This window comes from Otolemur garnettii, unplaced genomic scaffold (assembly GCF_000181295.1).
Source record: "Otolemur garnettii isolate 467f Iridium unplaced genomic scaffold, OtoGar3 scaffold00101, whole genome shotgun sequence".
Classification (NCBI taxonomy): domain Eukaryota; kingdom Metazoa; phylum Chordata; class Mammalia; order Primates; family Galagidae; genus Otolemur; species Otolemur garnettii.
In genome coordinates, this window is record NW_003852496.1 from 1,004,501 (window position 1) to 1,028,293 (window position 23,793).

At 57.7% G+C, this 23,793-nt stretch overlaps 1 protein-coding gene across 1 annotated transcript in view; it reads left to right on the forward strand.

Annotated features, from left to right (window-relative positions):
- PLXNA1 (plexin A1) overlaps window positions 1-21,367 on the forward strand; it is a 47,435-nt gene extending 26,068 nt beyond the window's left edge. The window contains exons 11-32 of the mRNA XM_003796184.3: window positions 1,592-1,688; window positions 1,756-1,949; window positions 2,073-2,224; window positions 2,302-2,422; window positions 2,734-2,870; window positions 4,040-4,207; window positions 4,471-4,564; window positions 4,832-5,071; window positions 5,310-5,453; window positions 5,771-6,005; window positions 8,545-8,687; window positions 10,155-10,411; window positions 10,926-10,992; window positions 15,894-16,040; window positions 16,114-16,273; window positions 16,441-16,544; window positions 16,857-16,953; window positions 17,244-17,434; window positions 17,620-17,789; window positions 18,460-18,672; window positions 18,756-18,906; window positions 19,757-21,367. Coding sequence (XP_003796232.3) covers window positions 1,592-1,688; window positions 1,756-1,949; window positions 2,073-2,224; window positions 2,302-2,422; window positions 2,734-2,870; window positions 4,040-4,207; window positions 4,471-4,564; window positions 4,832-5,071; window positions 5,310-5,453; window positions 5,771-6,005; window positions 8,545-8,687; window positions 10,155-10,411; window positions 10,926-10,992; window positions 15,894-16,040; window positions 16,114-16,273; window positions 16,441-16,544; window positions 16,857-16,953; window positions 17,244-17,434; window positions 17,620-17,789; window positions 18,460-18,672; window positions 18,756-18,906; window positions 19,757-19,852 — 3,378 coding nt within the window. The 3' untranslated portion in view covers window positions 19,853-21,367. The remainder of the gene's footprint in view (window positions 1-1,591; window positions 1,689-1,755; window positions 1,950-2,072; window positions 2,225-2,301; window positions 2,423-2,733; window positions 2,871-4,039; window positions 4,208-4,470; window positions 4,565-4,831; window positions 5,072-5,309; window positions 5,454-5,770; window positions 6,006-8,544; window positions 8,688-10,154; window positions 10,412-10,925; window positions 10,993-15,893; window positions 16,041-16,113; window positions 16,274-16,440; window positions 16,545-16,856; window positions 16,954-17,243; window positions 17,435-17,619; window positions 17,790-18,459; window positions 18,673-18,755; window positions 18,907-19,756) is intronic.
- Window positions 21,368-23,793: the final 2,426 nt, after the last annotated feature.

Here is a 23,793-nt window from a genome sequence, read left to right on the forward strand (position 1 = left end):
GCAGGTCTGCGTATGTTGGGGAACAGCTAGCTGTTTGCCAGCTGTGGGTACCTTGCCCCAAGAAGGCCAAGGTCAGGCCTCTGGAACCTGTCGACTCCTATGGCCCCACCAATCTGTACTAGCCATGCCCAGATGGGCACTGCCTATGTGCCGGAGAAAAGGCCATGTTTGGTGCTTCATATCTAGTTCAGCAATACTTTGAAAGCTCTGTTTTCGAGCTTGGTGAGTTTAGTGATGGGGACCCAGCCCTGTGCTCTCTGGCTCCCTATGACGAGCCAGCAGGCCTTAGTTTCTCCCATCTGCTCAGGAAGGGTGTGGTCAGGTGAGCGGGGGCTCTTCCTGGGATTGACCTGGTCCCTGAGCTGTCGCCAAGGCTTAGGTTGGGCCCCACTCTCTAAAATGCCCCTTGATAAAGTCAGTGGTCTGGCTTCTGTGGCCCCTTGGCTGAGCCCTCATCTGTCTTAACAGGGTGGGCAGGGAGGTCACAGCCAGCTTCCCAGAGCAGGGCAGGCTGCAGGTTGGCCATCAGGGTCACTCCTTGTCACCATGGCTGTTCTGGAATTCCGTCTGCTTGCCTTCCTCTCCATACATTCCCGCTCTCTGACACTGGCTCCCCGTCTGCCCTGCACCTCCCATCTGCATCTCTCGGGCCCCTGTCTCCACACTGTCCTCTCCCTTGCCATGAAGCGTCTGTCTCTGTTCCTTTCCATCTCCCTCAACTCTCCCACCCCTCCCTTCTCTCCAGGTCCACATTTATCTTTCCTTCAGCTGTGTTTAAAGGGAAGCAGGAGTATCAGGGAATTTGATAGGATCCAATTAAATTCCTGCAGATAAAATAATGATGAATTGCTGGGCGGCCACTTGGAAAGACTGGGCTCCTTGCTTCTCCCAAGCACAGGCAGGGAGCTGAGGTCATCAGTGGAGAAAATGGGACACAGCTGAGCCCAGGCCTGCTCCAGAGAGGTCTGGGAGAGACTGGAGGACCCGGCCCCATGTGATGGGGGACACACACATCTCACACCTCAGGGCAGTCCTGGTCCATCCAGCTTCACTCAGTTGAAGATACTGAAGTTCTTACAACACCCCTGGTGCTTGTCTGTGGGCCTCAGCTGGGAGTCCTGGCTTCCCAGCAGTCTCATTGCAGGGAGTGGTTCAAGGGAGGCTGAGGGCTCCTGTGGCTGCAGCTGGTCTCGGAGGAGAGGTCTCAATGGAGGCTGACCCTGGAAAGCAGAGTGCACCTCACATGGTTGCTGGGGATGGAGGCTTGGCTTGTGGGGAGGGGCTGTGGAACTAGGAAGAGAGCCAATGTATAGGGTATGCCTATTTGTGGGGGGAGCTGAGGAGGTTGCAGAAGCTGGCCCCCCAGCTGGCTGGTGGGCAGTAGCTGCTGTGAAATGTCAGGTTCCAGACTGGAAATGCCAGTCTCACTCAGGAGCCTAGGTTCTGGGCCCTGCCAAGCCATTCCCAGTGGCCAGTCCCAGAGATGGCAAGGGGCATGCAGGCCCCAACCAGGAAGTACTGACCCTCCACTGTGGTCTGGAGGTAGTAGCCTGCAACCCCAGAGCCTGACCGTGCCATCTGCTGCCCACAGTACTCGTATGAGGGGAATGACATCAGTGACTTGCCCGTGAACCTGTCAGTGGTGTGGAACGGCAACTTTGTCATTGACAACCCCCAGAACATCCAGGGTGAGTGCAGACCCTGCCAGGGTGGGGTGGTGGGTGGGGCCAAGCTGACCATGACCCCTCCCTGCAGCCCACCTCTACAAGTGCCCAGCCCTGCGTGAGAGCTGTGGCCTCTGCCTCAAGGCCGACCCTCGCTTTGAGTGTGGCTGGTGCGTGGCCGAGCGCCGCTGCTCCCTGCGCCACAACTGCCCAGCTGACGTGCCTGTGTCCTGGATGCACGCCCGCCATGGCAGCAGCCGCTGTGCCGACCCTAAGATCCTCAAGGTAGGCCCTGGCCAGACCCACCTGCCCAGTGCCATCCTGCCTGCCACGTCCCTCACCAGCAGGATGGCCCACCTGGGCCGGGTGTGGTGGCACGCAGGCTTCTCAACCTCTGCCTCCCCGCAGCTGTCCCCCGAGACAGGCCCGAGGCAGGGAGGGACGCGGCTCACCATAACGGGCGAGAACCTGGGCCTCCGGTTCGAGGATGTGCGTCTGGGCGTGCGTGTGGGCAAGGTGCCGTGCAGCCCCGTGGAGAGCGAGTACATCAGTGCCGAGCAGTACGTGTGGCAGAGGGCATGGGCCTGCTGGGACGGGGGAGGGCCCCACAGCTGCTGAGGCCTGCCTGTGCTCCTAGGATCGTGTGTGAGATTGGGGACGCCAGCACAGTGCGGGCCCACGACGCCCTGGTGGAGGTGTGCGTCCGGGACTGCTCTCCCCCCTACCGGGCCCTGTCACCCAAGCGCTTCACTTTCGTGGTGAGTCCCGCCTCACCTTCTGCCCTGTGCTCCAAGAAGGCAGCCGTGGCATGCTGCTGTGGTCTCTCCTGGGCGAGGGGCTGGCCTAGGCCCATAGGCCACACCCCTGTCCTCCCTGGGGCTCCCTTGTTAAGCCACATTCTGCTCCTGTTCTCCATGGCTGGGGAGTTGTTGTCTCTCTCCTGCTGTGCTGGACCCGGCTCAAGGCATGTGGACATAGCTAGCCATGCACACAGGCAGAGTGGAGACTGTCACCAGGTGGCCACAAAGGTGTCCTCCCAGGAATTCCACCAAGCCCTTTCTTCCTGCAGACTCCAACTTTCTACCGTGTGAGCCCCTCCCGCGGGCCTCTGTCAGGGGGCACCTGGATTGGCATCGAGGGGAGCCACCTGAATGCTGGCAGTGACGTGGCTGTGTCTGTTGGTGGCCGGCCCTGCTCCTTCTCCTGGTACGGGGTTGGTCGGGCTGGCTGCACCTCCTCCTGGTTCAGGTGGCTGTATTCCCGCTGCTGTTGCCCAGGCAACGGGGCATGGAGAGCCTGGCTGGGGTGATCACTATGGAAACCCAGAGGCGGAGAAGGTTACCATGGAAACAGGGGTTACCTCTGAGGTGGGAGAAGAGGGGCAGGCAGGTGGGCAGGGCTCGGCCCCAGGGGTGGGCACAACATGGCCTCCTCCTCCCCTCACCCCTCCCTGGGAGCAGTGGGAGTCCCTTGGGTGAAAAGTAAGAAGTGTTTAAACAAAATTTTAAGAGAAAACAGAAATCTTAACAAAAGCCCTGAGGCTTGAAGTGAATAATTTTAGATTAAGGTTGATAATGGAACGTCCCTTTAAATATTTTCCTGTGATAATTACCCGTTATCAGCATAATCATTGGTGTTTGCAGTGAGCAGCCTGGCAGCTGCAGGGCCCCCAGCTGTTAGTGAAGGAGCAGGGTCAGGCCAGGGGGCAGTACCTGACGGCCTGCCCATCAGAGTTACCCCTGCCCCACCAGCTCTTTCAGTCTCCTCACAGCCCAGGGGTGGGTGATAAAGTCCTGTTTTTCAGATCACTACAGGTATCAAGAGGGAAGGAGGCTGCCACCCTCAGGGCAGCAGGAGTGGGCCCTGGACCCCCTTGGATCACAGGCTGAGAGAGAGGAGCCTGGGACAGGTGGGAGAGGTCAGGGCCCTGGCCTGGCCTCCCTGACCATCTCCAGCAGTGGCAGAGTAGACTTGCTACTGGATACCATGGCAGAGGCTGGGGCCAGGGGTGTGAAGCCCTTGCCATGGTTGTCCGGAGAGCATGGAGGCAAGGGCCCTCGGCCATGGGAGCTGTCAGGAAGCAGACCTGGGAGTCAGAGGTCAGGGCAGGCCTGAGGGGGCTGGGAGCAAGAGAAGGCCAGGCCAGGCCCAAGACTAGGACCAGACTTCCATGGCCCTGGGAGGGTGTGTTGCGGCGACTGTGGACAGCCCACTGGAGGCAGGTCCTGTTCTACAGACGGGCAGTGAGGCCTGGAGGTTCAGTGCCTCACCTGCCTTCATGTGGCTTGTGTGAGGGAACCTGGATGCTCAGCTCTAGGGGCGTGAGCTCTGCACAAGTTCCTGACACTGCCTCTTGTCCATCTTGGCCCCTCCAGGAGGAACTCCCGGGAAATCCGGTGCTTGACACCCCCCGGGCAGAGCCCTGGCAGTACTCCCATTGTCGTCAACATCAACCGAGCCCAGCTCACCAACCCTGAGGTGAAGTACAACTACACAGAGGACCCCACCATCCTGAGGATTGACCCTGAGTGGAGCATCAACAGGTGGGAGGCTGTGGCCCGGCCACCCATGCCCTGTCCCTCACACTGGGACCAGGCCCAGCCTGCAAGCTTCTATCTGGGGCCTGGTAGCTCTTCTTCCTGCCTGCTCTGCACCACAGGGAGTTTGGTGCAGACAGCTTTTACCTGCTTGCTGTCTTTGGGGGCGGTGGGCCCTGTCCCGCTGAGTTGTCAGCCATGTGTCTGCCCTGAGCCTTGTGCTGGCCCCTGGCAACATGCAGTGACTCCCCCAATCCCTTGTGTCCTAGTGGTGGGACCCTCCTCACAGTCACAGGCACCAACCTGGCCACGGTTCGTGAACCCCGAATCCGGGCGAAGTATGGCGGCGTTGAAAGGGAAAATGTGAGTTCCTGCTCCTCATGCCACTTGCCTCACTGTCCCCACTGCCATCTGTGCTTTTGCCTGGGCTGGGGCTCCTGTTGGTGATGCCCCTGCCCCTGCTTGGCTCCTGCCAGCCTTGGGTGTGCCTGAGGCCTTGAGGCTACAGCACCCCTGCCTGGTGCAGGGGAGGGCCTGGCACTGACCTGTGGAGGGCCTGCAGCCATGGGCAGGGCACCACCTGCTGCTGTGCGAGGGCCGGCCCAGCGCACTTGTGCCATGTGTCCCCAGAGCTGCATGGTGTACAACGACACCACCATGCTGTGCCGTGCGCCCTCCGTGGACAACCCCGTGCGCAGCCCACCAGAGCTGGGGGAGCGGCCTGAGGAGCTGGGCTTTGTCATGGACAACGTGCGTGCCCTGCTGGTGCTAAACTCCTCCTCCTTCCTGTACTACCCTGACCCCGTGCTGGAGCCACTCAGCCCCACTGGGCTCCTGGAGCTGAAGCCTAGCTCTCCACTCATTCTGAAGGTAGGTAGCTTTTGCCCCTCTGCCTGGGCCAGGTGCACTAGTGTAGGGTGGGCTGGACTGGGGCCAGGTGAGCTGGTGTGGGTGGGCTGGGCTGGGGCCAGGTGAGCTGGTGTGGGGTGGGCTGGACTGGGGCCAGGTGAGCTGGTGTGGGGTGGGCTGGGCTGGGGCCAGGTGAGCTGGTGTGGGGTGGGCTGGGCTGGGCAAAGCCCTGAGCTGTGACTCATCCTACTCCATGCAGGGCCGGAACCTCCTACCGCCAGCACCTGGCAACTCCCGGCTCAACTATACGGTGCTCATCGGCTCTACGCCCTGTACACTCACCGTGTCTGAGACACAGCTGCTGTGCGAATCACCCAACCTCACAGGGCAGCATAAGGTCACGGTGCGTCCCTCACCCTCCTGCCAAGACACCTCAACTCGGGATCCCAGCCCAGGGACACCAGGTTCAAGGGCAGGCCTGGCTGGCGTGCAAGCCTTATCATCCTCTACCTGAGCCCCCCAGACCACCTCCCCACCTCCCACTCAGTCTCTGTGAGCCCTGGGGCTTCCCTGGCTGGTCTCTGCATCCTGACCCCTGCTGCCCCCTGTGGGCCCTATTGGTGAGACATTGCCCTCAGGCAGGTGCCCTAGGGGGGTCTCAAGGACTTCTGCTGAGGAGCACAGGTGGCTCCTGAGTGGCCTCTATCCACTCCTCGGCAGGTGCGGGCCGGTGGCTTCGAGTTCTCCCCTGGCATGCTGCAGATGTACTCGGACAGCCTGCTGACACTGCCCGCCACTGTGGGCATTGGTGGTGGCGGGGGCCTCCTGCTGCTGGTCATCGTGGCTGTGCTCATTGCATACAAGCGCAAGTCACGTGATGCTGACCGCACGCTCAAGCGGCTGCAGCTCCAGATGGACAACCTGGAGTCCCGAGTGGCGCTCGAGTGCAAGGAAGGTCGGTTGGGATGTGGGGTTGAGGGCCCACTGGGGCAGCTGCCTCCTCCGAGCCAAGGTCTGTCCCACCCACCCACTCCAGCTGGGTTCATGCTGTGCCCAGTGGCTAGCTGTGCTGGTCCAGGTCCCAGGGAGAGGACAGGTGCTTGAACAGGGCTGCAGCCTGTGCTTCATTCTCCTCATCTGTAGAACGGGCACGATGACAGTGCCCATCTTGCTGGGTGCCCTGAATGGCAGACACAGCTGGTTCCAAGTTCGGGGGGGGGGAGGTGGTGGAGTGTGTACATGTGTTCGTGCAGTGAGGGGGAGCCCTGCCTGTCCTGGGTCCCTGGGCTGGCCTTTGTCTTTGAAGAGCTTTTGTGGGAGAGGGTCTGGCCACATCTTGCTCTTAATTTGTGTGTTGTCTCCTTTCATGTGCGTGGCAGAAATCAGCTCAGACTGTCTGCAGCAGGGTGCGACATGGGGGCCCTGTGCAGGGGAGCCCAGAGTGTGGCAGGCCTTCCTGCCCTGTGTGCAGGAGTCTGTCTGTGGCAGGGCTCCTCTCTCCAAGGCACCAGTATCTCTCCTGGGTGTGCTCATCCCATTGGATAGTCACTGAGCCTGTCCCTGACAGCCACACCTCCTCACCTTCCTCTGTTCCTTGGGCCTGCTTCCTCAAAGCCCCTGACCAAGGGCAGCTGGACACCCAGGAACAGATGGGGTAGGGCCCAGAGAGAGAGTGGTAGATTGCCCTAGGCAGGAGCTGCAGATATTTTGGCTGTGGGCTCAGAGGAGGTAGGTGAACAGCAGCTTGAGGGTTGGCAGGGAGAGCTAGGATGGTTGCCCCAAGGTGGAACAGAGGTTCTATGTGGAGCACAGGAGGGCCCCAGGGGCCATCTGTCTGCTAACACGTCTCAGAGAGGCTGTGAGCCAGAGTTAGAGCCAGGCCTGACTCCAGGCTGGCATCTCCAGACTCCCTGGCCGTGTGTTGAATGCTGTGGTCCAATTGGTTGGGGTGGGGCAGGGGTTAATGCTGGGAATAGGGAGGTGGGCTCTGAGATAGGGGCCGGTCTGGAACCATGGAGACCTAGGACAGAGGCCCTGGGCTACCAGGCTGGTGGCTAGGGCCAGCTCCTCAGTCGGTGCATTGGGCTGGAGGCAATAGCAGCCCTGGCCCTAGGTGGCGGACGTCAGACCAAACTGGCTTCTCTGGCTGGATGTGTGGTTAGTGGGATGAGGGAGGAGCTCAGGGCTGGTATCTGTGGGTGCTTAGCCAGCCTGGGCTGGGGGGCCCTGACTCTGCCGTGGCCTCTCCAAACTCCAGCGCAGAAGTCTTCTTGGCTGTTGAGATGGGAATGGAGCAGCGTTGATAATCAGCAACACTTATGGAACGTTTGTTAGGTGCCAGGCGAGACTTTGAGCACTTTGTGGCTATTAATTAGCGCGTGCTCACAGCTGTAGGCAGCAGACACTAACAGTGTTTTTGCTGCAGGCCAGAGCTTGAAGCCTTGTTCTCCTTGGGCCACGTGGGAAAGGAAGGTGTGGCCAGGTGTGGGAGGGAGTGGGCAGCAGAAATCCCAGTGCTATAGACTCCACTGATTTTCAGGCGTCTTTCTAGCCCAGAACTTGACCAGTCTTAAAACATAAGAGTCTTCCATCCCAGGAGCCCCTCAAGTCCTGGATATTCCCAAATGGCCCAGTGATTGCTGGGGCTCACCCAGCCTCCAGCCCTGTGGACAGTCCTGGGAAAACAGGGGACAGGTAGCCTGGGTGGTGAGGCTGGCATGTAGGTACCTATGTCTGTCAGCTCATGTGTGAGTGTGGTGGCTGGTGGCCACTCCAGGGCTGGCCAGGTGGAGATACCAGACCTGGCAGGCAGCAGTGCGCAGGAGATGAAGCCCTGGCTCTTAATTAAATCTGCCAGAAATCTCCAGAGTCTGCTGGTGCTATTCTGGCTGCTGATCAGATAGTGTGTCCCTTGGTCTGCCGCAGGGCTGACAGCTCACAGCTCTGGAATGTTCTGTGGGGCCTGCCCACTGCCCTGCCTGCCTTTGTTCCTGAAAGGCAGAGCTGGCTCAGAGCAGGGTGAAATGGGCTGTGTAGAGGGGCCCACTGGGCCTGGGGTGTGTGTGTGGCAGATGTTGGGGCTTTGGGGACAGCCTGCAACCCTGGGACCTCTGCTGCCCAGCCCCCCGCTCATACCTGGCCACACCTTCCTGTCCCAGGTAGCCCACAGAGCCACACTGTGGAGCTGCTCCACCTTTACATGACAGATACGAGATGCAGGAGGCCTTGCCCAGCCTGGCTCTGGTGCTGGTGTCCCCTCTGCTCCTGTTCTGGTTAATACCATTACAGCTAAGGGAGGGAGAGGATTTTTTATGTTTGGACTAGAGAAACTCAGCCACAGGAAGGCAAAGTGGTTTCTTTAAGGTCATAAATTCAGTAAGTGGCAGAACCAGGCTTTCAGCCTGGCCTTGAGAGGTGGGTGAGCTGGAGCCACAGGGAGAGTGGGGCAGCCTGGGGAGCTGGTGGGCTTCCTCTGATACCACATCTGGTCACAGCCTTCGCAGAGCTGCAGACGGACATCCATGAGCTGACCAATGACCTGGATGGCGCCGGCATCCCGTTCCTTGACTACCGGACGTATGCCATGCGTGTGCTTTTCCCTGGGATCGAGGATCACCCTGTGCTCAAGGAGATGGAGGTAGGGCTGCAGGCCCTGTGTGCATAGGTGCTCAGAGGTGGCTGCTATGCTGTGCCTTTGTTGGTGTTGGCAGTGAGCCTGATAAGTAAAGGGGCTGTCACCAGGTCCTCTGGGGGCCCTTCCATCAGCTAGTGGACAGTTGAATGGCATGTGGCAGCCAGGGCACCTAGGACCCTCAGCCTGTAAGTGGGGAGGGTACTGGCAGGCAGGGCTGGGGCAAGGACTGGCCAGTATAACTCTGCTCCCTACAGTGCCACAGGAGGGCTGGCCCCAGCCTCAGCCCAGCAAACCACCCTTTAGTCTGGGTTCCTGGCACTTCCCTGGGGCGATTCATTGAGGCCTGCATCCGTTGGCTAGGCTCATCTGCCGCTCAGCCAGCCTGGTCTCCTGGATGGCTCTGGACACTAAGCTTTGAGGGCTGCAGGCAGGGTGCTAGGAGGTGTAGGTGCTATTTGGGGTGGGAGCCACAGGTGACATAGCATGGGCGTCTCAGAGAGCTGGGCTTTGCTCTGTAGATGCTGGCAGCACCCAAGTTGTTGGCAGAGAGCCTGATAAGTAAAGGGGCTGTCACCAGGTCCTCTGGGGGCCCTTCCATCAGCAGGCCAGAGGCTCAGTTCCCAGCTAACAACAACCAGAGACTCAGGTCAGCTGAATCATACTCTCTGGATAAAGGTGCCCCATCTCTGCACACCTGGATGTTGGGGAGCCCACTCCCATGTGGCTCTGTTGGCAGAAGACCCTCTTGGGCCTTCCTGTCTCTTCTTCCAGCTGCATCTCCTTCCCTGTGATTGCTGCCCTGTCGGGGGTTCCATACACTCTAGTCTCTGTCCTAGTATCTCTCTTAGCTGTGTCTGTGTGTCTGCCTGGGCTGCCACCTGTCTACCTGGCTGGGACTTGGATGACACCAGTGGCATATGGGCACAGCCTGGTAGGGAACCTCTTGCCCTGACAAGCCTTGGTATGGACAAGAGAGAAAGTAAGGGCTCTAGAGCCAGCCAGACCTGCACCCCTTTTTCCTACCTCCATGCTGCAGGCCCTGATGAAGCCTCTTCCCTCTCTGGGCTTCTGTGTCCCTGGGCTGTGTGAGGCAGAGACCTTCACATGTGTAGATGCACTCCTGGCACCCAGGGTGGGGCATCCTGTCGGGCTTATTCTGAGCTGCTGCAGGCCTGGCTGTGAAGAGGGCAGCACCAGGCCTCACATGCACCTCACTGCTGGCCCTGTGTGCACAGGTGTTCATAGGTGGCTGCTGTGCTGTGCCTTTGGGCTCCTTGGCCAAAGGCTGTCCTAACGGTAGTAGGGAGGGGCACAGCTTCCAGCCGTTGAGCTTGGAGCCCCACCCCTGTGTCTGATGAGTCCTGGCATAGTCACTCACTCGCAAGGCTTGTCCTGTGGCCCTGCCTCTCCCATCTCCTATCTCTTAGCTGGACACACCTATGGTCCCAGCAGGCCTGTGTGCTCTTATAGGTGCAGGCCAATGTAGAGAAGTCACTGACGCTGTTCGGGCAGCTGCTGACCAAGAAGCACTTCCTGCTGACCTTCATCCGCACACTGGAGGCGCAGCGCAGCTTCTCCATGCGTGACCGCGGGAACGTGGCTTCGCTAATCATGACAGCGCTGCAGGGCGAGATGGAGTACGCCACAGGTGTGCTCAAGCAGCTGCTGTCGGACCTCATTGAGAAAAACCTAGAGAGCAAGAACCACCCCAAGCTGTTGCTACGGAGGTGACTGTGCAGTGGGCGCTGTGGGTGTGGCATGGTGGGGGTGTGCTGTGAGGTCTGGGACTGTAGTGGGGGGCTTGCTCTGGTTGTGGGGCTGGCACTGTGGGGGGAGGGGCTTCTGGGGCAGCAGGCCCAGGCCTCCTACTGCTACAAGCCTGTAGGGCTGGAGGTGCTATCATGGTGGTTCCTGCTGGATAGGGGCAGAAGACGTCCCCAGGTCCTCTGAGCAAGTGCTTCAGATGTCACCTTCCTTATCACCAGGTGTTGATAATGAAGACCCAGAAGTGCCAGGCACTGTCTGTGGCTCACTGGTACCAGGCCCTGAGTTTTTGTGTTCAAAGGCTTAGGTTCTAGGGGGAAGTGCAGGGGTCTCCGTGCCATCCCCTGATGCCTACTCATGCAGGACCTTTTGTTAGAGCTACAGAAGAGGAGTGGAGGGTGGGGCAGGTTTGGTGGGTAGCCCTGTGCCTGCTGGGAAGATGGAATGACACCACTCTACCTGGTTCTGTGCCCCCAGGACGGAGTCAGTGGCAGAGAAGATGTTGACCAACTGGTTCACCTTTCTCTTATACAAGTTCCTCAAGGTAGGCAAGGGCTGGAGGAGGAGAGTGGGTATCGGGCAGAGTGACAGGTGAGAGAATACAGAGGTAGGAGCTGGGGCTCAGAGGGCAGCACTGGAGGATGGAAAGCAGATGGGTCTCAGCCAGGCACTGGCACAGGGGGTTGGCCCCCAGGACACAGGACCGTTGGCTCCTCTCCCACCACCCTTCTTCTGAGGCTGTCCACTCTTCTCCCAGCCCACTGGGACAGGTGTGGGAGTTTAGATTCTAGGCCAAGTCTGTGCTGTACCCTGGAGCTGGGCTGCTAGGCTAAGGAGGAGGAAGGTGCCTGGGCAGGGGTCTCTAAGGGTCCAGCACTCACTAATGGGTCAGCCTAGGGAGGTTTTCAGGGACTCCTATCTGTTGCCCATCGTGGGGAGTGGGTGGCTACTGGGTTTTCCCAGTGGTTGTCCCTTGGACCAACTGCTGCACCTCTACCAACAGGCACTGGCCATCCACAGAACAGGTGGAGGCCAGAGGTTACAGTCTGCAGACGCTGGCTGGACCTGAGTCCAGGTGGGCTTTATTTAGTTGAGTTGGCTTCTGGTGGTTTAGGTACTGGTAGATTGTACAGACCAGGTATCTGGCTTCCCTTGAAAGATCTGAAGGCTTGGGGGACAGACCCACATTGTAGGAGGGGAGAAACATTCAGCATGTGTGTTAAGTGTGTACTTCCTGCCTAGTCTTTGTGGCCCCCAGTGACTGGAGTTGATGCCTTGTGTCTCTGCTAGCCAGTGGGGCACTCACTTTCCCTTAGCAGGGTGCTGAGCTCATAGTGATGGGCACACAGATGGTGCACAGGCAGGGCCCCTGGCTAAGCGTCATCACTCACTGTGGGGAGAGACAGTAAGTAGATAGGAAACATGGGAGGCAGGACAAGGAGCAGAGTGAGCAGTAGGGAGGCCATGTAGGAGGTGGGAGGCAGGGCAGCAGCATGGTTGGGAGTGCATGAAGGATGCAGGCTGAGCACTGGGGCTCTCAGCCACACTGACCCACCTCCCCCTCATCAGCAGTGAGACTCAGCAGGCAGGGGCAGGGCCAAGGCCAAGAGGTAAAGATAGATTTTAGATTTTTCAGATACTAGATTTTTTTCAAGATAGATTTTAGAGCAGTTCTTGGTTCCCAGTGAAATGGAACACAATGTATAGAGCTTCCCCATGTGCACCTGCCCCCACACCCCACAGCCTCCACCACTGTCAGCACCCCATCAGAGGGTTGCATCTTTGCTGACATGTCAGTGTCACACAGAGTCCATAGTTGATGTGAAGGTCACCCTGGTGTGGTGCATTCTGTGGGTCCGTAGTTGATATGAGGGTTCACCCTGGTGTGGTATATTCTGTGGGTCCATAGTTGATATGAGGGTTCACCCTGGTGTAGTGCATTCTGTGGGTCTATAGTTGATGTGAGGGTTCACCCTGGTGTGGTGCATTCTGATCGTCTGTAGTTGATATGAGGGTCTACCCTTGTGTGGTACATTCTGTGGGTCTGTAGTTGATGTGAGGGTTCACCCTGGTGTGGTGCATTCTGAGGGTCCATAGTTGATATGAGGGTTCACCCTGGTGTGGTGCATTTTGAGGGTCCGTAGTTGATATAAGGGTTCATCCTGGTGTGGTGCATTCTGAGGGTCCGTAGTTGATGTGAGGGTCACCCCTAGTGTGGTGCATTCTGAGGGTCTGTAGTTGATGTGAGGGTTCACCCTGGTGTGGTGCATTCTGAGGGTCCATAGTTGATATGAGGGTTCATCCTGGTGTGGTGCATTCTGAGGGTCCGTAGTTGATGTGAGGGTCACCCCTAGTGTGGTGCATTCTGAGGGTCTGTAGTTGATATGAGGGTTCACCCTGGTGTGGTGCATTCTGAGGGTCCATAGTTGATATGAGGGTTCACCCTGGTGTGGTGTATTCTGTGAGTCTGTAGGGGACGCAGGGTATATTCTGTGACGCTGTAGTTGACATGAGGGTCACCCCTGGTGTTGTAGATTCTTTGGGTCTATAGTTGATGTATGTGTGGTGCATTTTGTGGCTCTGTGTGTGTCACCACTGCAGCATTGCACAGAGTAGTGGCACTGCCTAACCGTCCTCCACCCTCTCCCTCCATTCTTCCCCTACCCTCTCCAGCCCCTGGCCATACTCGCCATCCATCTGCCCAGCATTTGCTTTTCTTAGATGTCGTATAGTTAGAATCACACAGCATGAGGGTCTTCTCAGATTGGCTTCTTTCACTTAATCATAGGCATTTAAAGTTCCTTCATTTCTTTTCATGGTTTAGTAGCTCATTTTTGTTATTGTGATAAAATCCACATGACAGATTTTACCATCTCAGCTATATTTTTAAGTGTGCAGTGCAGTGGTGCCAAATATATGCAGAGTGTGGAGCCATGACTACCTGCCATCCCTGTAACTCTTTTCATCTTGTAAAACTGAAAAACTGCCCCATTAAACACTAACTCCCCTTTTCCCATCATTCTTTCTGTCTCTGTGAATTTGACTGCACTAGGTACCTGATTCCACTACGTAAGTGGAATCACAGACTTATCTTTTTGTGACCGGTTCATTTCACTAAGCCTAATATGAAGGCAACCCCAGCATCCATTAACAGAGGAGTGGATAAACACAGTCCTCCACCCGTACAATGCATTATCACTAAGCCTTAAGAAGGGTGGAAATTCCAATACATGCTGTGACATGGATGAACCTTGAGAATGCAGGGGTTTTTTTTTTTGTTTGTTTGTTTAGAAACAGGGTCTTACTCTGTCACCCAGGGTGGAGTGCAATGCACAATCATAACTCTCTATAACCTTGAACTTCCAGCCTCAAACTGTCCTCCCATTCAGTCTCCTGAATAACTAGTAGTATGGTTGTGCATCACCACACCTGGCTAATTTTTCAATTTTTTATAGAGACAGAGTCTCTGTGTTGCCCAGGCTGACCTCATACTCCTGGGCTCAAGCGATCTTCTCACCTCAGCCTCCTACAGCACTAGGATTATAGGCAATGAGCTGTTCACCCGGCCACAAAATCCAAATTCTTTTTAACCAACAACCTGGATCTTTTTTATCCCTTGCTGTCTGTAGAAACAAAAGCTTTAACTAGCACTGTGGTCCCTGTGCATGTGAGCACATTTGCACACACAGCAGTGCCTCCACTCTGACACCATTAGTGTTTTTGCACCTGCCCTCCTAGGCTGGATTCTGGACTGAAGCAAATATCTATGCTAGAGCATGCTCTTAATGTTAAGAAGAAATCCTAATAGTAGAGTTTTTTTCTTTTTAGAGAGGGGGTTTTTTGGTGTTGTTTTTTTTTTTAGTAGCACACATTTTGCCCTGCACCTCACTCCCCCTCACCTTGGACAAAGTGTTAGGCCCTCCTGTACAGGTAATGACAGAGGCGTTGTTCTGATCACGGCATGCTGTTCTGCAGTGCGGATGCCTGGGCACCTGTTCACTGTCACACTGCTGCTAGACGGAGGGCCACGTTTCTCCCCACCAGGGCCGAGACCTTAGCCAGCTTTCCTGTGCACCATCTCTCCTTACTGTGTTGATGTGTAAGTGGATTTCCGGGAGAATGAGTTCAGCACTCAGCCACGTTCACTCGTGATACCTGCTGCTGTGGTGTCCTACAAGAACGGTGGTCCCAGTCCAGTGTCTGAGAATCTTACCCGGGCCTGGGATAGCGCCTGCTTTATCAGCCTCATTCGCTTTTGCCACTTTGAGAAGTGCACACTGGCAGGTTGTTGCTTTAGCTGGCGTTTCTTCAACAAGATGAGCATCTTTTCACATGCTTGATCAGCTACTTTTATTTTTCTTTGAAGCTAAGTTGCTATTTTTATCCTTGCCTATTTTTCTAGGGCTTTTTCTTTCAGTAATTAAAGAAGTTTTAAAAAATACTTCCTGTCTTTTACAGCTCCTCTGTCACTCTAGGAAGTGATTCTTAGTTGTGTGTGGTGTGAGGTAGGGATCTAACTCAATCTCCCTACCACCATGGGTGAGTGCTTGTCCTAATGTCATTTACTGAACTCCCCGTACTTGTTATCTTTGTGCTGAAAAAGCAACACTTTGTGTTGGGCAGTTTCTTTCTAGGCATTCAGGGCTGGGGCAGGGAAGAGTCTGAGGCTGTCACCTTTTCTCTCCATTGTCATTGTGTAAGGACCTGAGGGCGCTGAGAGGGAAGACTTGGTGAGGTTGGGGTCCCTGGCCTTCCTCCACCCTCACCTCTGAGGCCCACGATTCTTCCTTTGCACCATCTGGGCACACCTTGTAGAAGTGGTTGGAGGTGGCATGGGAGCCTGCTGCCTCCTCTGAAGACACCTGGCTGTTAAGGAGCAGAGGGATCTAGATTTAAATCCTGACTTCTCTAGTTATTGGCTAGGTGACCTTGAGCTAATAGTCTCACTCCCCTGACCCCCGAGTCTGTAGCTTCACTCCTTTTACCCTCTGAGGTCCAGGCCTGGGAACCCTCTGGGAGTGTCCGGTCTTAGGAAACCCTGCAGGGTTCTTGTCCTCTGGTCATCCTCCAGGAAGAGCTGTGAGTGTCTCTGCATCCCCGTCTGCCCCCTTTGCTGCTTTTTTGTGGCTAACTTAATGAAGCTAAGTTCACAAAGGAAACATGATTGAAAGGCAGGTGTGCTAAGGGAGTCCTGGGTGCCCCCTCACCATCATTGATTTAGAATTTTCACATTGGTACTCAGGAGGGTGATAGGTTTGTTTTCTAACTGATATTCTTGGATATTTGCTGGGCTTTGGGATTAAGCATATCCTTGGCTCCTAAGAAGAGTCTGGAAAGGTGGTCGGTTTCTGTTTGTGGGGGACAGTGTGGGTGACACTGGGGAGGGCTGAGGGCTGGGTGGGGGACAGGAAGTGGGGTGTCAGCCAGCCTTGCCCCCCACTGCAGGAGTGCGCTGGGGAGCCGCTGTTCATGCTGCACTGTGCCATCAAGCAGCAGATGGAGAAGGGCCCCATCGACGCGATCACGGGCGAGGCGCGCTACTCCCTGAGCGAGGACAAGCTCATCCGGCAGCAGATTGACTACAAGACGCTGGTGAGCGGCTGCGCCCTGCCCGGGGACTGCCCCATTGGGAGGTAGGGCTGATGTGCCTACCCCACCCCCACAGACCCTGAACTGTGTGAACCCCGAGAACGAGAATGCACCAGAGGTGCCGGTGAAGGGGCTGAACTGCGACACGGTGACCCAGGTCAAGGAGAAGCTGCTGGACGCTGTATACAAGGGTGTGCCCTACTCCCAGCGGCCTAAGGCTGGGGACATGGACCTGGGTGAGCAGCGGGCGGGAGTGATGGGTCCTCAGGCCCCATCCACCTGTACCAGGTGATGTCTGGACAGGTGGGCCTGTGTGTGCTGGGCAGGGGCGGGGCATCTGGAGCTCTGTGCCAAGGTGAGAGCTGCCCGGCAGCCCTGCCCTCCAGCGCCCTCCTCCCTGCAGAGTGGCGCCAAGGCCGTATGGCACGCATCATCCTTCAGGACGAGGACGTCACCACCAAGATCGACAATGACTGGAAGAGGCTGAACACTCTGGCTCATTACCAGGTGACCCGACCTCCTCCCCTTGGGCCCCACAGCAGCATGGTACTGGGGTCAGGAGCCTTGAGCTGGAGGATGGCCCAGCCTATCAGAGAGAAAGGGGACAGAGGCAGACACGTGCATGTGAGGGCCACCCCAGGCCCTGCATTGGGCCGGCAGGGCCTCCCAGTGGCCCTGGAGCTATCCCGATGGGGAAGCTGAGGCTGAGTGGTGAGGTGCACAGCACCAGGGTGGTCACTGGGGTCTCGATGGGTGGGCAGGGGCCTGGCATCACAATGGCATCTTGATGGTCACGGTGTCCCCGGCCTCTGCCCACAGGTGACAGACGGGTCCTCAGTGGCACTGGTGCCCAAGCAGACTTCCGCCTACAACATCTCCAACTCTTCCACCTTCACCAAGTCCCTCAGCAGATACGGTGAGGGCAGGCGGCGGGTGGACAGGACTCTGCAGTGGGCCAGGGTGGGCGGGAGGGCGCTGTCAAGGCCTGTCCCTCACGTTCTGTAGGCCAGGCCTCTTCCCTGCTACACGTATCCATCTTCACTCAGGCCACCTCCTGGGTGTCACTGGCCATCCCCGAAAAGTTTAGGGGGGCTGGGGTGCTGTCTGCAGCTTTCAGATGAGGACCCTGAGGCTTAGGTGGGGGTGCTGCCCCTCAGAGGCAGGGTGGGTGCAGTGTGGGCTGTGGCTGACGGTCTGGCGCCGCAGAGAGCATGCTGCGCACGGCCAGCAGCCCCGACAGCCTGCGCTCCCGCACACCCATGATCACGCCGGACCTGGAGAGCGGCACCAAACTGTGGCACCTGGTGAAGAACCATGACCATCTGGACCAGCGCGAGGGCGACCGTGGCAGCAAGATGGTCTCAGAGATCTACCTGACTCGGCTGCTAGCCACCAAGGTGGGCTGGGGGCGGGGGGAGGTGCGCATGGGGAACACAGGGACAGCTGGGCCCAGCCTGGGGAAGCCAAGCTCGGAAGGTGCCCCTTGTCCTCAGCTCGTTCCGGTGGCCACCTGTCCGGGTCACCCAGGAGGTGAGGGCAGCTGGCAGAGCCCCTGGAGCTCTGTGCCCTTGCCCACCCGCAGGGCACGCTGCAGAAGTTTGTGGATGACCTGTTTGAGACCATCTTCAGCACGGCGCACCGGGGCTCCGCTCTGCCCCTGGCCATCAAGTACATGTTTGACTTCCTAGATGAGCAGGCCGACAAGCACCAGATCCATGACGCCGATGTGCGGCACACCTGGAAGAGCAACTGGTAGCGCTGGGTGGGGCCCCTGCTCTGAAAAGGAGCCATGCTCAGGGCCCCTGGGGTTGGGGCACCGCCAGGTGCAGCCTGGGCTGAGCCACCCTGAAGTGCTGGACTTGGCCCTGTTCTAGCTGGCCAGTCCCCACTGGGGTCTGGCACACCCTCTGCCTCAGCTTTTAGGAGCCTCCGCCTCTGCTTCATGAGAGCGGCATGCAGGTGTGAGTATGGGCTGCAGCCTGAGTAACAAGGCTCAGTGGGCCAGCTCTGAGATAGCCAGTTGTGGTGACAAAGGTGACGGTAGCAGAGTGCCGGCAGCATGCTTCATGCTCACCTGTGTACGGCCCTGACAGCCCCACTGGAGTGCAGAGCCCGTGCATGTGTGCCTCTGGGCTCAGGTCCCTTTCAAGCATTACTCTGAGGGCACCAGGGTCCAGGAAACCAGAGGGGAGGCTGCATGGCCATGGTTGGGTGGCAGGGGGCACTCACTGAGAAGCCCTGAGCCTTGTTGGGCCTCAGTTTCCCCATCTACACAGATGTCCACACCCACTTTGGAGGTCAGATCCAGGAGGGCAGCAAGGGCACTTTGCACTTGTTACTCTGTGAAGGGGAACTGAGGCCCAGAGGGAGGGGCAGCTCCCCTCGATTGCAGCTGACCGTGAGCCTGGGCCTGCCCCCGCAGCCTGCCCCTGCGCTTCTGGGTGAACGTGATCAAGAACCCACAGTTTGTGTTCGACATCCACAAGAACAGCATCACGGATGCCTGCCTGTCGGTGGTGGCCCAGACCTTCATGGACTCCTGCTCCACGTCTGAGCACAAGCTGGGGAAGGACTCGCCCTCCAATAAGCTGCTCTATGCCAAGGACATCCCCAACTACAAGAGCTGGGTGGAGAGGTGGGCAGGGCAGTGGGGGCAGGGGCGGGGCAGTTTGCCGCCCTACCCTGCTCACGCGCAACCCCCTCCCAATCTGTTGGCAGATATTACTCGGACATTGCCAAGATGCCGGCCATCAGCGACCAGGACATGAGTGCGTACCTGGCTGAGCAGTCACGGCTGCATCTCAGCCAGTTCAACAGCATGAGCGCCTTGCATGAGATCTACTCTTATATCACCAAGTACAAGGATGAGGTGAGTTGTGCTGTAGAGAGCTCACAGGCTGGGGGGCCACTGCTCTGCCTTTGGTCTGCTAGTCCTCCCTTAAGCATCCAGGCTGCTGGACACCTGCTTTGGCTCCGGTGGGGCTTTGGGGGTGGAGTACAGGGGAGGCAGGTGGCAGCATCATCCCCGGGGGAGGATTTGGGTGATGAGTGGGCCTGTCACAAGGTTCGTTAGGTGGGGTGGACCTCTTCAGACTTCCTAGGTACAGACCCCCTGAGCAGGGACGCTGGGGGTCTAAAGTGGGGAGGACCATCTCGCTGAGCCAACTGGAGGTGGGCTGGAGGGGGCTGGGAGAGCTATGGGAGGCCCAGGGCTGAGGCTAGAACTTGAGGCTCTTCTCTGGGTTTGAGGACATTGGAACTAAGGAGCTCAGTAGAACTCTGGGCTTGAAGTCAGTGTGGAGGCTATCTGTTGAACAGAGGGGACTTCAGGAAGAGGCTGTGGTCAGCACAGGAGGGGTCATGGATAGGTAGTCAGGTCCTGTGAGGGGAAGGGAGGAACAGTAGGAGGTGGCAGCTGATCTCAGTGGTGACACCGACACCATGCCAGAGCAGGTATGGGTATAAAAGCCGGAGGTCCTGGGGTATAAAACTGGACAGGGAGGGAGCAGAGGCTTTCTGGGGAGCACTGCTGGGAGGGGCGTGGAACCAGGGGAGGCACTGGCTGGGCAATGGCAGGTGGCTGGGGGCTCAGAGCCACTGTTCTGTGAGACGAGGGTAGGAATGATGACGGGTCATTGTCCACACTGAGGTCCTGGGGACAAGGGGGCTGAATCTCTGTGTGTGCCCCATAGTTACCGGGTACTGCTGCTGCCTTGCAGATCCTAGCGGCCCTGGAGAAGGATGAGCAGGCGCGGCGGCAGCGGCTGCGGAGCAAGCTGGAGCAGGTGGTGGACACGATGGCCCTGAGCGGCTAAGCTTGGCTGGATTACCCAGCAGGAGGTGGCTTGAGAGGGCGGCAGAGCAGGAACCTCAGCAGCCCTCACCCCGTGCAGAGTGCCCGGGGCACTAAGGGGCCTTCAGTGGCCCAGTGCCCTCTTGGCCCCCATCTTCGTTCCACCAGGCTGGGGGCCTGGTTTTTCCTGGTGTGGATGTGACGGGACCTGCTGAGCCATTGCTGCTCCCACAGCTGCTGGGAGAGCACAGGGGCCAGGCCAGCCCTCCCTGGGGGCCGTCACTGCCTGGCAGGAGCTGTCCAGAGGCTTTCATGGGACAAAGGACAGCCTTGAGGGGCTGAGGGGTACAGCCAGACCCTCCAGAGGGAGAGGCGGCTAGCTTGGGCTGCACCCTCGAAGTCGGGACACGGGCTGGGGATGTGAGCAGTTCTTGGCTTCCTGTGCTGCCGCCAGCCTGCAGAGTCTTAAGTGTCTAGGGGACTGGCTGGTGGTTGGAGGGAGGGACAGGCCACCCACTGTCTGCATCCAGCACTCCCATGCGTTCTGTGCCGCCACCATCCTCAGATTCACCGCGTGCTCTGCGCGGCCGAGGCCAGAGCGCCATGTCCACCTTACCCCATAGAGGCCTGCTGCCCTCCTATGGAGGGGATGCAGGCTGGCGCCGCTCACCACTCCCGAGGGACTTTCAGACAGACTAGACTCCCTCTCTGTCCTCAGGGCTGTGGCTCTGAGAACCCTGGACCAGGGGCTCCAGGCCACAGAGCACACGTTCCCATTATTTATTCCCCTCTACATCCTCCTGTGAGGGCCGGCCAGGGCAGCTGCCTGTGAGGTGGACCGAGCTCCCCTCTGGGACTCCTGAGGGCAGCCCCGACCACGCCCCCTTCCTTCCCTCCCTCCTGCTGCCCCAGCAGCTTCCAGTGTGGCATCTCAGCAGTGTCCTGACCCCTCCAGAGCAGTGGGTCATCTGGGGACCGTTTTGTGTTGAAGGCGAAAATCCTGTGCTGCTCTCTGCTTGGGCTGCAGGCCAGGCCAGGGCCGCTCCAGCCACATTTCAGGCCTGGAGCCATTCAGGCTGGAAGCAGCTGGCAGTGACCAGAGGGCCTAGAGGCTGGCTGTGTCCATCCTGCCCTCAATGAGCAAGAGAGAACAAATTTTTAAAAGAAACCTGTACATATATATATGTGTATATATATATATATATGGCGCTCGCCTCAGTGTCCAGCCCCAGTGGGGTCCTGTATAGTTATTTGAAGGAGAAGAAATTTTAACGACAATTTAGAGTAAGAAAATTAAGGCAGTGGGAAAGCAATACCAAATGGTTGCAGAAAAAGTGGCCAGAGTTCCCTGGAGTGGAGCACTTGAGCCCAGGCCCCTTGGCCCGCAGCTTGCTCTGTTTTTGTTTGACGTGAAAAGGAAAGAGCTTCTTGCTGATCCCCTGAGAGCGTCCAGGGCGCACAGGGCCTGGGATTATGCATGACTGTGCTAGCGTTTAGTCTGAGTTGATCTTTTTAAAACTGCAAATGTTGAATACTAGAGGTTGTTAGACCCTTTTTTATGTTTTTTAATTACTCGGTCACTTGTAAAAGCAAACAAGTGGTCATCCCCTTTTCAAGATCACTTTTTTGATGGTACTAAAGATTCCCACGGACTTTAAGGGACAGCTAACTGTGGTCAGACCAAGTCTTGGTACCTCGGCCCCAACCCAGGGAAAGAGCACTCTGCCCCCCATGGGCTGCCAGTCTTGGGGTCCTTCCCTCCCAAGCAGCATGAGCCAGACTGGACAGCGTGGAGACCACGAAGGAGCTGCCCCCTCACATGGAGGTCGGTGTGAAATTGGTGAACTGCTGACTCAGGGAGCTCCTCGACCCCATGGGGCACTCACTACCATCATGCCCAGCTCTTCTCCCTGTCCCTGCCCACTGCAGGTGGGGGCTCACTCCCTGGGCAGACCTGGGTGGCCAGAGCTGAGGCCAGTCAGCTCCCTGGGATTTTGCCTCCCTTCTGATGCCGCCTGGTTGTGCCTGGGTGAGACCCTTGGTTTCCCCCGAAGTCTTCCCTGGACACTGGCTTCAAATTGAAGCCCTGGTTCTTCCAGTTCTGCATGGATCAGGCAGCGCCTGCTCAGCTCCTGCTCACCACCTTCAGAATCCACTTCCAGCCCTTACCCTTCCTGAGGCCTCCCTCCCTGGCCAAAGCTGGGGAGCCTCTCTTGGCTTTGCCAGGCTGCCCTGTCCACGTGGACCAGTAGTAGGGACAGCAGTGGTCATGGAGGAGGTATGCCTGCTGGCCTTGCCAGAGTGGCACCTGCAGGAGTGTGTGGCTGCCGCAGAACACACGGCCGTGTCTAGCTGCAAGCACTTTAGCAGTACCTGTTTACATACAAGCTGACCAGCCTGATCCTAGCCGTGCAGTCTGCCCAGTACAGCAGGTCTCCGAGCAGCCCCGCCAGCCCCAGCTTCCTGCCTTGTCATGGAACTAGGCTCCAGTGTCCACTCTAGTTCCCACAGTCCTCTTAGTTCTGCAGATCCGTGGAGCCAGGCTCAGGCACCCACTGTTACTTCCTGCCTGCCGGGGGGCTCCCATCCTGAGCTCCGGAACTGGCAGGGGTCCTGTGGGAACCGGGGTTGGAGTGTGCTGTGCACCAGGCGTGCTCTCTTAGGCCCTCGTCTGCAGGGAGCCTGTGCTGCAACGCAGGGAAAGCAACACCCTCCCGGCCTGGCTCAGACGCTGCTGCTACCACCACCTGTGCCACCTGCTTCTCACAGCCCTCCCACCCCACGCACTCAGCGCTTCCCCTCAGCCTCCTGCGTCTGGTCTCAGGAGTGCCCTGGACAGCTCTCGCCTTGGCCTGGGAGCCCGGCCTCTCCATATACCTCGAGTTTCCCTGCATTCTGCAGCCCAAGACCACCAGACCCTGACTCGCCTCTCCCTGGCCCCACAGCATTGAGTACCAGCACCAGCCTAGCATGCTGTGTTCCACAGAGGGCCTGGAACGGCCTCCTGCTGCCCCTGGGCTGACCTTGCTGTGAGGGCGTCTGTCCTGTATGCCTCCCGGTGACTCTGGATTTGATGGCTCACCTCGTTGGTGCTACACAAGCTAGATTCGATATATTTAGAGAGAGAGAAAGATATTTTTAAGATGAAGCCCACAACTAGCTGTCCTTTAATGCCACAGAACCCCAAACCAAGAGAAGAGCAATCACTTGGACGGTCTGAGCTGACCCTTGGCCATGGCTTCTCACAGAAGCAGCGTAGCTGCCCAGGCTCAGCCCTCAGATGTGTATATATACTGCTATTTCCTATTTTACTGTCTTCAGATTTAGTACTTGTACATAAACACACACATTAAGGAGAGATTAAACATTTTTGCTAAAGCTTATGACTCCCGGCCTTCCTTGTTGGGAGGTGTGTTAGGGGAGGTTTCCAAGGCCAGGAGGCAGGGTTGGGTCAGCAGCTCCCTGGACTTTCAGGTGCCACTGGTTCTGCCACTCATGGGGCTTTGAAGGACCTCAGGTAGGCTGATTAGATGGTCTGAGAATGGTGCTTGCCACAAAGGCAGTAGCACCTGGGACTGTTAACTGGCCACCTCTGCACCAGCAGATCCCTGGGTGGTCCAAGGCACCCAAGCTGTGGCTGTGCTCCTTTTGCTGGAGTCTGAGCTGGGACCCCTTGTCCCAGTGACACACCAAGGTCCTTGATGAACTAAAGACCAGGGCCTGAGCCCCATCAGAGCTCTGTGGTCCAGGCTCAGGCAGTGGTTCACAGTCCTGCCATGAGGCAAGCGTCCCAAGGTGCCTTATGAAATGGAATAGATTCTGGGCAGCCCAGGGGCCATGGCCAACAGCAGGGGTGACCTGAGGCTGTGGCCTTGAGTGCCCACCTTGAACATAAGGGCTGGAATCGCATTTCACGAGCTTTCTCAGTCAGGAAGCCCCCTCTGTTGGTAGCCTGGCAGCTGA